This window comes from Podarcis gaigeae (assembly GCF_964106915.1).
Source record: "Podarcis gaigeae genome assembly, chromosome: 15".
NCBI lineage: Eukaryota > Metazoa > Chordata > Lepidosauria > Squamata > Lacertidae > Podarcis > Podarcis gaigeae.
Genome location: NC_139692.1, coordinates 30,473,526 through 30,489,983, shown reverse-complemented (window position 1 = coordinate 30,489,983; position 16,458 = coordinate 30,473,526). Strand labels below are relative to the sequence as shown.

The 16,458-nt window shown below is 46.3% G+C and overlaps 1 protein-coding gene across 3 annotated transcripts in view; it reads right to left on the bottom strand.

Moving 5' to 3' along the window:
• PHKG1 (phosphorylase kinase catalytic subunit gamma 1) overlaps window positions 1-16,458 on the bottom strand; it is an 18,289-nt gene extending 1,831 nt beyond the window's left edge. For 2 of the 3 annotated variants that reach the window (XR_014558343.1, XM_083714725.1), the window contains exons 1-9: window positions 16,159-16,458; window positions 13,393-13,528; window positions 11,810-11,985; window positions 8,685-8,739; window positions 7,603-7,668; window positions 3,946-4,109; window positions 2,953-3,043; window positions 2,413-2,566; window positions 1,027-1,152 (exon numbers count right to left, since the gene is read on the bottom strand). Coding sequence is in view for 2 of the 3 variants with exons in the window: in XM_083714725.1 (XP_083570851.1) it covers window positions 1,027-1,152; window positions 2,413-2,566; window positions 2,953-3,043; window positions 3,946-4,109; window positions 7,603-7,668; window positions 8,685-8,739; window positions 11,810-11,985; window positions 13,393-13,475 (915 nt within the window). In the remaining variant the exon portion in view is untranslated. The remainder of the gene's footprint in view (window positions 1-1,026; window positions 1,153-2,412; window positions 2,567-2,952; window positions 3,044-3,945; window positions 4,110-7,602; window positions 7,669-8,684; window positions 8,740-11,809; window positions 11,986-13,392; window positions 13,529-16,158) is intronic. The other variant, XM_083714726.1, reaches the window with a different exon arrangement.

Genomic DNA, 16,458 nt, shown 5'->3' with positions numbered 1-16,458 from the left:
GAGCCTAGGACTTGCCGATCAGAAGGTCGGCGGTTCGAATCCCCGCGATGGGGTGAGCTCCCGTTGCTCGGTCCCTGCTCCTGCCAACCTAGCAGTTCGAAAGCACGTCAAAGTGCAAGTAGATAAATAGGTACCACTCCGGCAGGAAGGTAGGCAGCACTTCTGTGACTTAGTCATGCTGGCCACATGACCCGGAAGCTGTACGCTGGCTCCCTCAGCCAATAAAGCGAGATGAGTTCCGCAACCCCAGAGTCGGCCACGACTGGACCTAATGGCCAGAGGTCCCTAATGGCCAGAGGATTAGACAAATTCATGGCGGAGGAGAGAGCTATTGATGACTACTAGCCACGATGGCTATGCTCTGCCTCCACGGTCGGAGGCCGCAATGCTTCTGAATACCAGTTTCTGGAAGGAGGGTAGTGTGCTCTTGTGCTTGGATCCTGCTTGCGGGTTTCCCAGAAGAGGCATCTGGATTGGCCACTGTGAGAGCAGGATGCTGGACTAGCTGGGCTGTTCGCTTCATCCAGCAGCCCCTTATGTTTAGGGAGCATTTCATTGACTCATCACCTGTCTTTTGACTGAGGAATCTACAGTATATCAATTTAACTGCTTTGAAATGATCTTCAGCGTCAATAATTGACTTTTGGGAGGGGAAAACCTGTTTAGGTCAGCTTCTACAGAGGACATCTGTACTACTAGGTTTAGACCAGTCTTCCCCAAGCTGCAGTCACCAGCTGTTTTGGACTCTCAACTCCTATCAGCCTCAGACAGCACAGCTTTATGATGCCTGAGGAAATGAGAGTTAAGTGATAAAAAGAACAAGGAGGAGCTTCCAGTGCACAGCAGGCCATGTCATAAAATTTTAGAGCTGGAAAGGATCTCAAGGGTCATATTCAACCCCCAGCAATGCAATAATCACAGCTAAAGAAGGGGGAAAGGACTGCAATTCTATGATGAAAAACAACATCTGGGAGTCAGACACTGGGCCAGGTGAGCCCCCCAGCAGGACCTGGCTAACTCCCTTACCCTGAATTTCCGGAAGGGGCTGAAGTGTCGGACCTCCTCCACGACGTACTGCTGGAAGAAGGGATGGGCGAGGGCGTCTTCCACGGTGTAGCGGTGTTGCGGCTTCACCACCAAGAAGTGGGCGATCTGTAGGCAAAGGAAGAAGAGCTGGGATTGGGCTGCAGGAAGGCTTCTGGGGCTGCTAAGGCACGAACTGGAGCCCAGACAATTTGCCATCTGCCCTGCGACAATCAGAGCTCACCAGCCGCAGATCATAGCCTGGCACATACCTAGCAATCAAACTCTTCTCTCTTCTTTTGCTTGCCTGATTATAAATTTTTCAGGCCTTGAATGAGGGGTCACCCGTGGGATTTAGAGACAGTGGACCCTTTCAGACCGTCTCTGTTTTCAAGAGGGATTCAATTGCACCCCAGAAAATTCAGGTGGTATAGTTAAAGGTCTGGCATTATAAGTGTGGAAGGGGGAAAAATCTCAATTCACTTTCTGTATTCTGTTTGTAATTGTTCTGACCTCTGTCCTTTGAGTTGCCTTTTCTTCCTGAGAGTCAGGAGACCTGGTAAGTGAACATAAGAAGCTACTTATACTGAAAATAAAGGAAGATTCTAGTCCTCTTGATTCTAAACAAAGGGCCAATTTAAATAGGAAACTGCTTATACAGAGTCAGGCCATCTAGCTACGCCAGATGTAGGGTGGTGTGGGCGGTTCCCCCACATGGGGCACCAAGCCAAGGGGGCTAATAATAGAAGTACCTACTCCCAAGTACAAAAAGGAATTATTGTGAAAATAAGAAATATATGGGCAAGGGGCCCACCAAATGTTTTCCTTGCTCAGGACACCATACTACCAAAGTCTGTCCCTGAATCTAGCTCAGTATTGTCTACACTGATTGGCAGTGACTCTTTGGGTTTCAGAAGTGGGACATTCCCTACCCTATGGAGATGAACCTGAAACTTTCTGCATGCAACGAATATGCTCCACCACTGAGCTACAGCCCCTTCTGCTTAAACAACAAAATATTATACTTTAAATCTGTTGTTCACAGAAACTTAGGAAGCTGCCTTATATGCAGCCAGGCCGTTGGGTCCACCTTGCTCACTATCGTCTACACCAGGCTTCCTCAACCTCAGCCCTCCAGATGTTTTCCCATCACCCCGAACACTGGGTCCTGCTAGCTAGGGATCATGGGAGTTGTAGGCCAAAAACATTTGGAAGGCAGAGGTTGAGGAAGCCTGGTCTACACTGAATGGCTGCAGCTCTCCATGGTTTCAGGTAGAGGGGCCCTACCTGGAGATAGTGTGGGTTGAAGCCGGGGCCTTGTGCATGCCAAGCAGATGTTCTGCCACGGAGCTATGGCCCTTCTGCCCTCCCTCTTGAAACACCACCCACCAGGTCCTTGACGGTGTCCGACTGATCGTCCCACTCCGGGGAGCCGAACTTGTAGTCCCCGTTCATGATCATCCTCAGCATCAGCATCTGCTTCCGGTGCCAGAATGGAGGGGATCCTGCCAGCAAGGTGTACATGATGACCCCGGTGCTCCACCTGAAACAAGCAATCCCACCCCCATAATTAAATGCATCTCCACCTGAGCTGTGCATAATGTAAAGCAGACACAACGCGCACCAAGAGTCACGGAGAACGAAGGGTGGATGAAGATAGAAGTGTTGGGTAATTCCAATAGTGTGCCGGTGGGTGGATAACAAGGAGGGAGCCAGTCTGGCCTCTTTGGGGAGGGAATGCTGCAATCTGGGAGCAGCCATGGGGAAGGCTCTCTCATGGGTCACCACCAGCTGTGCTTCTGGTGCTGATGGGATCAAGAGAAGGTGCTTCCCTGAGTACCTGAGCACCCAGGTAGGTTCTCAAGGGGTTTGTGATCTTTTAGGTAAGCCTACTCCCCCACCCCATGATGATATATTGGTTCTGCTTACATGTCAACTTCCTTCCCATAACCTGGATGGTCTGGATCCATGGAACATTCTAATATTTCGGGAGCCAAGTAGCCAGGAGTTCCACAGATCTCTGCAAAGAAAAGGAATAAAAAGCTAAATACTTGTTAAAAGTAATATCAGTTAGTATTAATTATTATTAAAATCCTGCTAAACCCATTGGCTCAAAGCAAGTTAAGAACCCAAGAAGAGCCTGTTGGATCGCACCAAGACCTATCTAGTCCAGCATCCTGTTCTCACAATGGTCAACCAGATGCATGTGGGAAACATGCCAGTTTCAGGATTTTTTGTCTAGACAGATGCTGCAGGACTGTATGATCCTGGGCTTGTAAAATGGGGAAGGGCTTTGACTCATGGTTTGCACAGTGAGGTTTTCCAGGCTCAATCTACAGCACCTCTAGGTAAGTGTTTGGAAAAGACCCCTGTCTGAAACCCTGGCTGGCCAGTGTGCACAATACTAAACTAGATGGACTCAGTATAGAGCAGGGATGGGGAACCTCCGGCCCTGGAGCAGAATGCATCCCTTAAAACTAAGGCTGTAGGAAGGAATTTATTTCTACTCCGCTCTGTCTACACAGCATGCAACACTGTTTCCCTTCTACTGCAGTTCACCTTCTGGCAAAAACTACATTATTCATCTCTTAGCAATGGCAAAATTTTACCTAATTTCACGCCATTCATTTCAGGGCAAAGGAACACAATGCAAATTAGCGGGAAATTCATCAACAATACATGGTTTGGGGGCAGAAAACAGCAACAGGGAACACCAATAATGTTTGTTGGATTTGCTCCCATTCTGGACACAAGATGAATAAAACAAACTGTAAGGGAATGTGCCCTTGGGTTGAAAAAGGTTCCCACCCCTGATATGGAGCGGCTTCCTCCTCTTTTTTTTTAAGGGGCAGGGGTTAGAATGCAGCCTCCATCTTCACCACCCCACAGTTTCCAATCTTTGCCATAAGCCCGCCATGCCACCTTTGAGCTTTTCATCTCTGTGCAGCTGACAGGAGAAGCCAAAGTCGGTCAGTTTGATGTTCATGTCATCGTCCAGAAGGATGTTCTCTGGCTTGAGATCCCTGTGGACAATGTTCATGCTGTGGAGATACTGGATGACTTCCAGGAGAGCACGCATGATCTTCCTGCAGGGAGAGAGAGCGGATGCTTCTTAGCAAAAGGAAACCATCCAAAGTAGAAGATGGGCGTCCCTGTTCCCTACTGCTTTGCTGAAGTACCGGTATGTAGATGCATGGATGGATAGATCAGGGGAGCCTGTGTGGTACCCTCCAGGTGTTGCCGGAATCTCCCATCATCCCTGACCATTGGCCATACTGGCTGGGCCTGATGAAGTCCAGCAACATCTGGAGGGCACCACATTGCCTAACCCAGAGAGAAAGAGAAACATAAACAATTCAATATTTTAGTGTGGCAGCACCAACAATTTGGAACTCTCTGCCTATTAACATCAGGCAGGTGCCTTCAATGTACTCTTTTTATGCACCTTCTTAAAACATTGATTAGATAACCCTAATTTGTTCAGAAAGCTGGCACGAGTTTTAATCTATTTTTAGTCCATTGTTATTTTACCTTTTCAAAAGTCTTAAATTATTGTTAATTCTTCTTATTGGTAATTTTATTGTTTTATCTATTTTTGCAAATCGCTCTGAGGTTAGTTTTTTGTACAACCAAGTGGCGTATAAATTTTATGAAATAAATTTTATATATATATATATATATATATATATGTTTTGGTGTCCTCGGGTGTCTTCCCGTGTAAAAGTTGGGGTGTCTAGGCGACGTTTCGACGAGGTCTCACTCGTCATCTTCAGGCTGGTGCTTTCGGCTTCTTGTTACTGGAACAGAGCGGGATCTCAATGTTTGAGTTCCTATAAATACTGTAGAGGGGGTGTGGTGTCTAGCCTCCAATGTTCTGGGCAGAGAGGAAGTTCCCAGGCTAGTGTGCCTTTTCTTCTTTTGTTCCTTAATTACTTGAGGGATACCTTGACCACTTGACAACTGAGTTACAGAATCTCTCAAATGTGTTAATTGCCAATGGATACCAGCAAAACAGGATTACGAAGCTAATCCAAAAGGAAACACCCCCCAAAAACCAAGACACAGAAGAAAACAATGGCATGGCCCTCCTTCCTTATATCAAGGGCACTACAGATAAAATTAGCAAAATCCTCCATAAACACAATATCAAAACAGCCTTTTGCACCAACCAAAAAATAGCCAATATCCTCAGAAACCCCAAGGATAAAATCCAGTTGGAAAACCAAGGGATCTATGAAATACCCTGCAAAGTCTGCCCAGCCACGTACATTGGACAAACAAACAGACGAATAAATGCACGTATCGCAGAACACAAGAATGCCGTCAAAAAAGAAGAAAAAACTTCCTCTCTTTTCCAACACATGAAAGAAACAGGACACGAAATTAATTTTGCAGATTCCAAATTGCTCTTTAACACGGAACATCACCACAAGAGAATAATCATGGAAGCCATCGAGATAGAGAAACACCCTCACAACATGAACAAGCGTGACGACACATCCCGCTTGCCAGACATCTGGAAATTAGCCCTCCCCACAAAAACTGACACCAGATCCAGAGGCACACAGAACGCCAACACCAATCAACCACACCAGACCCAAACCCAGACCCTCTCCACAGATGAATTACTGACACCATCCAGTAGCCAATCCATGGTGGCACCTCCGGATGCTGCACCCCCCTGCAATCCCTACACAGATCTGGCTGACACAAGCCACAAAACCACAGCTCGCCCCTATACACGAAGCCAAGCCAAAGCACAACTAAGTGCAATACAGCCATCTTCTCAGGAAAACTCTTCACAAAGTTCAAGAGGTCAAGACACAAAGACTTTAGCAACTAATCCACACCTAATGACCCACCTAAGTGGTACTCAGGATATCACTCAAGAAATCACTCAAGGTATCCCTCAAGTAATTAAGGAACAAAAGAAGAAAAGGCACACTAGCCTGGGAACTTCCTCTCTGCCCAGAACATTGGAGGCTAGACACCACACCCCCTCTACAGTATTTATAGGAACTCAAACATTGAGATCCCGCTCTGTTCCAGTAACAAGAAGCCGAAAGCACCAGCCTGAAGATGACGAGTGAGACCTCGTCGAAACGTCGCCTAGACACCCCAACTTTTACACGGGAAGACACCCGAGGACACCAAAACCTGCATTCCTGTACCCGTGAAAATCTACGAAAGCATATATATATATATATATATATATATATGCAGGTTTTGGTGTCCTCGGGTGTCTTCCCGTGTAAAAGTTGGGGTGTCTAGGCGACGTTTTGACGAGGTCTCACTCGTCATCTTCAGGCTGGTGCTTTCGGCTTCTTGTTACTGGAACAGAGCGGGATCTCAATGTTTGAGTTCCTATAAATACTGTAGAGGGGGTGTGGTGTCTAGCCTCCAATGTTCTGGGCAGAGAGGAAGTTCCCAGGCTAGTGTGCCTTTTCTTCTTTTGTTCCTTAATTACTTGAGAGATACCTTGAGTGATTTTCAAGGTATCTCTCAAGTAATTAAGGAACAAAAGAAGAAAAGGCACACTAGCCTGGGAACTTCCTCTCTGCCCAGAACATTGGAGGCTAGACACCACACCCCCTCTACAGTATTTATAGGAACTCAAACATTGAGATCCCGCTCTGTTCCAGTAACAAGAAGCCGAAAGCACCAGCCTGAAGATGACGAGTGAGACCTCGTCGAAACGTCGCCTAGACACCCCAACTTTTACACGGGAAGACACCCGAGGACACCAAAACCTGCATTCCTGTACCCGTGAAAATCTACGAAAGCAAATATATATATATATATATATATATATATACACACACATACACACAGGCTACAAAAAGTGAGGCTAGAGGGAAATTAAATGCACCCTAAATTTATAACGAGAAACAGATAAAGTTGCTATTGTAGTATACTTCTCTTGTCTTTTTATCAGTTGTTTTGTTTACAATTGTATAATTATAACATAGACATAGAAATATAAGGCTGTCACCACACAGCCCCATAGGAGGATTTGTAGTGCTAGATTTGCATGAAGTCGAGGTGGGGAGCAAAAAGAGAAGGCAGGTTTTAAAATGGTGGCTTTCAACAACAGGAGAGATTTGAATAAAGTAAGGATGGAGGGACATGAGATGCTCTGAGGAGATGGGGGAGTTGGGTGGGAGTTGGTAAACAATGTGAGCAGGGGAGCAGCCCCCACCCACAGTTGTTGGTGATAACACAAAGATCCTGGCATTCCAGGTAACACAAAGCCACTTGTCATGCCTAAATCAACCCTTTCAAATCAATCCTGTCCAAAGATTAATTCACAGGACACTTGTCTTCAGAGCAAATCTGTTCTCTCTCTCGGGCTCAGACCCAGACTTCTTATTACAGCGGTTCGTGTCTCTAGAAAACCCAACTCCCAATATTTTGCCAGGCTCCGGTGCAAGCAAAAAACTAGACCTGGGGTGCAGAGGCAGGGGGATAGGTTGACAACTCTAATCAAGCCTCACAACAGCCCTGTGTGGTAGGCCAGTATTATCACCCCTATTTTGCCTCTGTAGGGTGGTTGAAACAGAGTGGGCTGAAATGCCTTACCTGGTTTCCTTCTCACTTAAGGTCACCTTCTCTGTGAGGTAATCAAAAAGCTCCCCTCTCTTCATTCTAAGTTGAGGGAGGGGAAACAAAATTACATCAAAAATAAGCTAAATAAGAAGCAAAGGGCATTAGCTGATGTGGGGAAGGTTGAAGGCTTCACAACTCCTCTTTCCCCTTTTACAGATCGAACAGCACTCCTAAAACTTCCAATGTTTACTTCAACTGGCCTCCAAATCTGAGGGTTTTGGGGTGTGTTTTTTTATCCAATTTCGTTGCACTTGTGCAATGTTGCACTTGTGTAATGACAATAAAGAATCAATCTATCAATCTAAAGCCTCTGGTCCTCATGGTTCAAAGGATAAGCTTGGTCAGAAATGGGGATATGGCTTGGTAAGATCTTAGCCAGGTCAGGATACATATTTAAAGCACTCATGGGAATCAGAATTTCTGCCAGAAGATACATTTGGATAAATTCTAATGACTGTATCATTATGAATGAATTATGGTATATGCTTTGACAGATAATAGATATGTGAAGAGAAGTAAGAAAAAGTGTGTCTGAAAAGGATGTTAGGAGAATTTGCTTACTCAGAGTGCATTAAACATGTATCAAGAATGTTTGTGCAGGAAAAACTCCGGTTAAAGCAGCCGCCACACCAGCTATTACACAAATGCGGGGCGGCTAAAAATAGACCCCCAAGGATCTGTGACAGCAGCAGAGACCTTAGCAAAGGTTACGGGGAAATCTGAGCCAGCCCCACAACAGAGAGGCGGAGAGACGAACAGCTGCTCCCTTCATGCCATGGGAACGTTTATCGTTGACCATTGCGAGAAACAGGAGGCTTGGCTTGATGAACCTTTGCTCTGATCCAGCAGGGATCTTCTTGGATTTCAAAACAGGTGACCCACGAATATGGTGACTCGAGCCTGTATGCAGGCGAGTAGCTGCATTTTTCACTAGCTGAAATGTTCCCCAAACCATTTCCAAACATTATATTGTTTGTAAGCCCCAGCCCGGATGCCCATGGCAAAATCTCGCTCTTTCAGTATGATGCGCTGGTTAAAAAAACACCAGTACTTACAGGTCGAACACCAGGAAGAAGAACGTGTTGGATTCAAAGCTGTCCTTCAGCTGGACTGCAAAATAAAATATGGTATTCTTAGCAATGTGGGATCACCTCTGAAGCATTCACCACCTCCATAAAATCTGGGCTTGAAAGCTGAACTGGGCTGGGAGGGCTCTGGACAGCAATTTTTACAAACTGTTCTATACCACTCTAATGTTGATGATGTCTTTACTTCAAGATAATCTGTAGTTAAAAATCAGTTCGGATATATGTGCAAGATCAACCAGGGAAGCTGGTTTATATCATTTCTGACCCAGTGTAAATTAAACTTTTAAAAGCTGGCAACCCTAGATCAGGTCCATTCGTTTTGTTGTATTAGTTAAACTAAATAGCTTTAATTGGATTTTGAATAAATGTGCAATTCATTGTTTTGAATTTTATTGTGATGGCCTGAAAAGGTTTGGGAAACTCTGGTCTAGATCACTTTACTGGCTCTGGCCCAGATATGAGACTGGGAAGGATCCTTCCTGCCCCCTGCTTTCCAAGGCCATTTAACTGGAGATCCCTGAGCAATGGTGCATTGTAATTCAGCTCCACCAGGCCTGCTCTTCCTCACCTGTCACCTGGGGCCAGCCACGCCACCAGACTGGTCATGTGACCTCCTGGGGTTGATGGGAGTTTGAGTCCAGCATCATCCAGAAGACCACAAAGTATAATTGTCTCCCAAGGACTGAGGGCCCTAATGTCTAAAAGACTCCCTTTTCCCCTACAGACCCTCTCAGAGGTTAAGCTCTGCAGAGGGGACCCCAAGAGGTATGGGGAATGACAGGCTGGGACAGGGCTTTCTCTGTGGTAGCCCCTAGATTGGGAAACTCCCTCCCCACAGATGTGCATCTAAGCACCTTCACTGTAGAGCAGATTATAATTGCCACACACCTTATGGTGAACAGCAGGTATGAAATAATTTAAATTAAATTAAAATGGTGCATAAATAGCACATTGGGAGAGATGTGATCATATAAGGAAAGCAATAGATAAATTCCACTGTGATGCCTGTAAAATGTTGAAATGTATGTTTGTTTAAAAATCCTTCGTGGATGGCATGACTCAGGCAGGGTGACTCAGCAAAGTCAGTCTGGGACATTTTGGCTGCCTGAGGCAAAAGGCAAGTCGTTTCATGTACAGAAGCTGACTGGACTGGCAGTTAAAACTTATTTTAACACTGGCAATGGGATGGATGTCTCCGCCACACCTGACGCCAACAGGCTAGTGATGGCAGAGGGAGACTGGGGGCCAGGGGCAAGGACAGGTCATATGACATACAGAAGGTTTGCTGGCTGCTTAATGGTAGGCCCCATAGCTCAAGGACGTTAGCATACCCTCCAACACTTTGAAGCCAAAATCCAGGACGCCATCTTCCTGTTTTCCATCACACAAACCCAGCGGCCATTTTGGTTGCCTTGACCTCATGTGATTCATGCTGTGGTACCATCCCCCACCCCCAATGCACCTTTTTTTGGGCACAGGAATATAGGAAGCTGCCATATATCTCTTGCAGACTATTCACCTAGGTGAGAAATGTCAACACTGACTGTCTGTGGCATTCCAGGGTTTCATAAATTGAGTCTTTTCAAGATGCTGTCAAGGATTGAACCCAGGATCTTCTGCATGCAGAGCAGATGCTCTGCCACTGAACTACGGCCTTTCCCAAAGAAAAAAGCATGATTCTAGTCCTCATTGTTCTGATTTGAATAAGAAGATAGAAACAGTCTTATATTCACTCAGGCTATTGGTCCACCTAGTTCTGCAATATCTACAATGTGTGGGACATTCTTATCCCTACCTGGAATTGCCGCCAGGGATTGAAACTGGGGCCTTCTGCATGCAAAGCAGATGCAGTAACTGAGAAATTGCTGCCATTTCATACTAATGAAAAGCTACCCCTGGTCTCTCTGCCTCTAGGTGGTTCTGGCCCTGGAACCAACCGATCCTCTGCTTGGCTGATCCACTGTGCACATGTCTAGGAAATCTTCCAAGGCAGAAGCTGTCAACCCCTTGCTGTCAAAACTCCCTGTAATCAGCCCTGGAATTACAAATGGGTCCCAGAAGCACATTAGGCACCTCTGTACAAATGCCATGAGGCAAGGAGCAGATAGCAAGAAGAGGGAAGCCTTTTCCTGGGAGTGCCTGGTCCTCCTTAAGTTATAGCCTGTGTGTTACGGTAATGCTGATTCATCAGCACATCGAAAATATGATAGCTGGGGCCATGTGGGGATCTCGCAGGGGCTGGGTTTAAAGCAGGGGGGTGTCAAATGAGAACACCATCTATCACAGGGAAGAAAACCTTGTCCACCGTTGAGAATGACCAAGGGAAGCAGAACGAGGATTTTTTTTTATGGCATGGAAATTTTACTCTCTCGGCACTGCAAATGTCACACAAGGAATCGAGACGCTGCCGCACAGGTGTTTATAACAAGATCCCAGACCAGATTTCCCCCCATCGTTCCTCACACCCATCAATTCATAATTTTCCAAATGCAATTTCTATTCTCATCAAAACATTTTGCACATATGTTTGATTTTACTTAAGTTGCATTGTTTTTATTTTATTTGTTACTCTTGCATGTCAATGAGGTGTGGGTTCTTTTTAAAATTGGAAAAAGGGAAGAAGATGACATTTAAGGGAAATGGGTGGGGTGCCAGAGTTTTTGTCGCATTTATGTTTGAGGAGATGGAGAAGGATTTCTGCGAGGGTTCTTTCTTCCATGCCTCAAATCATCTCCCCAGAGGTCTCTGCTGTGTTGCCTACCCAGCTTGTGGGCTTCTTAAAATGGGCATCTTGCTGGCCACTGTGAGAACAGATCGCTGGGCCAAATGGGTCGCTCTTGGCCTGATCCAGCAGCCAGGCTCTCCTTATGTTCTTACCCAGAGCATTTGAGACAGCAGCACATTTATCCTGAGAAATGGCAGGACACAGGGTTCAGAATCATAAAGACAAAGCAAATCCACAGGCATGATCTCAAGGTCTAGGTCCTTCACTTCAGTGAAAATAACAGCCAGCAGACTCCATTTTTTGCCGCCACCCCCCAATTCATAGCTGTTGTTCCGTCAGAACTTTCTGGAACCAAAGCCTGACTTACTAACGTTTGGGTGTCCAGACACCTTCTGAAGTATGTCAATTTCTTTCAGAGTGGCGTCCCTCAACTCCTTGACTTCTTCTGGAGAGAGATTCCCAGCCGTGATATCTATGATTTTCACTGCATATTCTTCTCTTGTAACTTTATGAATGCAGCGCCGGACGACGCTGCTCACTCCCCTGGTAGGGCAGAGCAGACAAAAGAGATTTTAGGCAAGAGTTAAACCATATATCTCTGGGACGCAGGTGGCGCTGTGGGTAAAACCTCAGCGCCTAGGACTTGCCGATCGTATGGTCGGCGGTTCGAATCCCCGCGGCGGGGTGAGTTCCCATCGTTCGGTCCCAGCTCCTGCCCACCTAGCAGTTTGAAAGCACCCTTAAGTGCAAGTAGATAAATAGGCACCGCTTTATAGTGGGAAGGTAAACGGTGTTTCTGTGTGCTGCGCTGGTGCTGGCTCGCCAGAGCAGCTTCGTCACGCTGGCCACGTGACCAGGAAGTGTCTCCGGACAGCGCTGGCCCCCGGCCTCTTAAGCGAGATGGGCACACAACCCCAGAGTCGGTCACGACTGGCCCATACGGGCAGGGTTACCTTTACCTTTACCTTTAAACCATATATCTACACCCTATCTACAAATATATAGGTACTAGGGCCAGTGTGGTGTAGTTGTTAAAGTGTCAAACTAAAATCTGAGAAAACAGGGTTCAAATCCCACTCCATCCTCAACCAAGAAGCTCACTGGGTGCCCATGGGTGCCATCCAGTGCCCCTCCCGGCCTAGCCCACCTCACAGGGTTGTCATGGGGACTAATTGAGGAGGGGGAGAACTATGCGCTATGCTATCTCCTTGGAGAAAATGCAATAAAAAATCAATCCTAATATTACTACATTTGTGTCCTACTTTTCCTTCAAGGAACTCAATGACAACCATGGGAGGTAGGCTAGACTGAGAGACAAGTGACTGGCCCCCAAGTCCATCCACTTTCAGGTGGGGATTTTGAACCATTTTGTATTATGTCATACCCTCCACAACAGCCAAGTTGTGCTATAACCCCCGCCCCCAGCTGCCATTTTGTGTTATGCCACACACTCGCATGGCAGCCATTTTGCATTATGCCCCGCCGCAGGCAGCCATTTTGTGACTGGCACTTTCTCAAATTGCCAACCGGTCCAAAAAAAGGTGATTGGCAGGGTCAATAGGAGTCCCCTGCACCTGTCAAAGTGGCTGGCCATGGAGTGGCGGAACTCAGGATCGGGCCCATCAGCCAGATCAAGCCCTCCACCCCATGCTATGAAATATAATAGTGCATCAACAGCTATAGGCCATGGTGGCTGGATGGAACCTCCAAGTCCAATAGCAGTATACTTGAGAACAACAATGGCTAGAAATGGGACTCTTGACAAGACAGTTCCAACAAGACTTGTTTTGGGTTCTTAGTACTTGTGCTCTATATATATGTTATATTGTCCTGGCAAAAGCTTTCCAATTGCCACAACTGGTTGATTTGACATCCATATTCTGGTTCTGGGGGACATGCAGCCTATTAACCAGCAAGATTAGTCCCATATATTTCATTTCATTTCATTACCTTCCCAGGATTTCCTTTGGCTCATATTTCTCATAAAATTCCCCAGATGTATGGCTGTCCGGTACTTCTTCAGTCTTGGTCATCTTGGCCTGATTTCCAGCAACCTTCTAGAGGTTTACTTCAAGATGACAAAAAGCTGTAAAGAAACAAACAAGCAAAAACACCCACAGGAAATTAGCTGTCTTCTCCAACATATACCAAATCTTATTGCAGGAGAGGGGATCCAGAAGGCCTGGGAATCAATTGCGGCCCTCTACACTTCTCTAACTGGCCCTCAGGACTCTTCCCATTCCACACACACCCTTCACAGGCCATGCCCCTCAACAGCAGTACTCTGTATCCTCCTCAGGTGTTTATGCCCGACTGGGATGTGCCCTTGAACTGTGATCACAGCACTTGCCTTATCTGTACAATGAACAGAGAAGGGTATGTGTGAAAAATTGCCTGCTTAAAAAGTTAAAATTCACATTCCTTGCTCTGCCCACTATTGCCACTGGCCGAGCGCGCCACAGGGACGTGGCCCTCAAAAAGTTGCTCAGAATGGAAAGTGGCCCTTGGACTGAAAATAGGTTTTTATTTCAACTTTATTATCAAAGAAGAAGAATAATTCCTTGTGTTGATCTTGTATTATTTTGTTGTCACTGCTTGCTTTTTCCATTGTGTGTATAGTCTGATTTTGTTGCTAGATACAATTTCCAAAAAAGGTCCCCCATTCCTGACATGGGATGCTGCCCAACGTTAGTCAAATCCACAGTATCCTGAAGTGCAGTTAGTGCAAAATGCTACAGCACAATTGCTGACAGGAGTGGGGTCTTGTCAGCATTTAACGCCTGTGCTCTAAGATCTGCACTGGTTGCTGATTTGTTCCAAGATAAAGGTAACGGTCAGATAAAGTTATTACGATTAGTATACAAAGCCCTTTGGAGCATGCAACATTGCCTTATCCTATATACAAACCCACTAGACTGCTTCCACCTGCGGAATTGGCACTATTACACATGCTAGGTGATTATTCTCATTACGTTTTTGCAATGAATCAATCTTCTGGTGTGGTGGGACCCACACTTTGGAACTCCCTGCCAATTGACACCAGGCAGGTGACTTGCTAAAATGTTTTCGTTTAGGCAAGTCTACCCAGACATGCAGAATGTTGGTGTATGTTTTATTTGGATTATTTGTTTGTTTATTAAAATGTTTTCAATAGCTTCAATAGCTGATAATTTTATTGTGTTTTTTTAAAAACTGCTTTGAGTTTTATAGCAACTTATCTTGCAGTAATAGGATTGTGTCAAATTGACTTGTAGTTCCCCTTGAAGTCTATGGGACGAATGAAGCCAGTGAAGTCTAGTGAGAGCCAGAGTAGTGCAGTAGTAGTGTCGTGTTGAACCAGGACCTGGGAGAAACCGGGTGCAAATCCCCAGTTAGCCATGAAACTCCCTGGGTGACCCTTGGGGGGTCAGTTACTGCCCCTTAGCCTAACCTTCCTCACAGGGTTGTTGTAGGGATTAATTCATGTGAGGGAGGACCATGTACACCACCTTGAGCTCCTTGAAAGAAAAAGGTGGGATATAATTGCAATAACCAAAAAACATACATCTGAAATCTCATTGGTTTCAATGGGCTCAGCCTTCTATGGGGAAGGAGGGAATCTTCATTCCGGGACCCAGGGTTCCTCACCCTTCTCATGTCCTGATCCCCCATACAATTAGGTAAAGGTAAAGGGACCCCTGACCGTTAGGTCCAGTCGTGGCCGACTCTGGGGTTGCGGCGCTCATCTCGCTTTATTGGCCGAGGGAGCCGGTGTACAGCTTCCGGGTCATGTGGCCAGCATGACTAAGCCGCTTCCGGCGAACCAGAGCAGCGCTCGAAAAAGCCGTTTACCTTCCCACCGGAGCGGTACCTATTTATCTACTTGCACTTTGACGTGCTTTCGAACTGCTAGGTTGGCGGGAGCAGGGACCGAGCAACGGCAGCTCACCCCGTCATGGGGATTCGAACTGCTGACCTTCCGATCGGCAAGTCATAGGCTCTGTGGTTTAACCCACAGTGCCACCCGCATCCCATACAATTAGGCTTGCTTAAAAACAAACAAGCCATTAGTGACAATTGAAGCTTTAAAAAAGCCTATGGTCACAACCGAACGGCACAGAAGGGGAGGGTTAACCTTCCCCTCATTTTGTGCTGTGGCACAAAATCACACTCCCACCCGCAATTGTGGCATGAGGCTTCAAAATAGCCTGCCATTGACTCTGACAGCCCAGTCCAACTCAGGACATAATCCTTGGAGGCATGTGCAGAGTACAAGCCTCTCATTCCTCTGATACCCACACAGGCAGCTCATATGCATTTGGGTTTTAAAGCAAGCAGCTTTGAGAGCTTCAGGGTCAAAAGTCTGACCTCGGTTCCAGATGTCTCAGGGACTAACTGTGATTTCTGAGCAGCGAGGAAAAAGCCACACTCTGGACAAGCTGTGCTCTGCTTTAGTTCAAGCTCAACCCAAGTGCAAATTCAGCTGTTTCCAGGCATACTCAACCCCACCCCAACAAACACATTGTCTTAGAAAGTAATCATTACACCTGCATAAACGTAGGATGGTCTCCAACTAAGCCCTACTCAGAGTAGGCCCACTGGAATTAATGGGCCTGTGTATATCATGCTCATCATTTTCAGGGAGGCTGTCCTGAGTATAAGAAATGCCTTGCCCCCCCCCCCTAAATCTCTTTGCTGAATAGGAGCAATTTCTGGACGAAGTAAACTGGTACTCACCATTACCTTCCTTTCTCTCAAACTGTTCACTTAATCCGGCAGGCAACTCCAGAAACAAATTGCCTCGATTATGTTGAGGCTACAACAAACCAGCCTTCTGTTAATTTGCTGTGGGCGCTGTTCCGCTGCTGCGGGAACACCAATGCCCAAAATAAAAACGGTCATGCAACCTGGGAGCTGGTCCAGCCCTACGGTTTGAGCATGCTGAACTGCTGGAGTGTTTATTTAGGAGTGACCCTGCTTTGAGGTGAAGGAGCAGCTCAGCAGAGGCAACAACGCTCTCTCTGAGTTGCTGGAGTG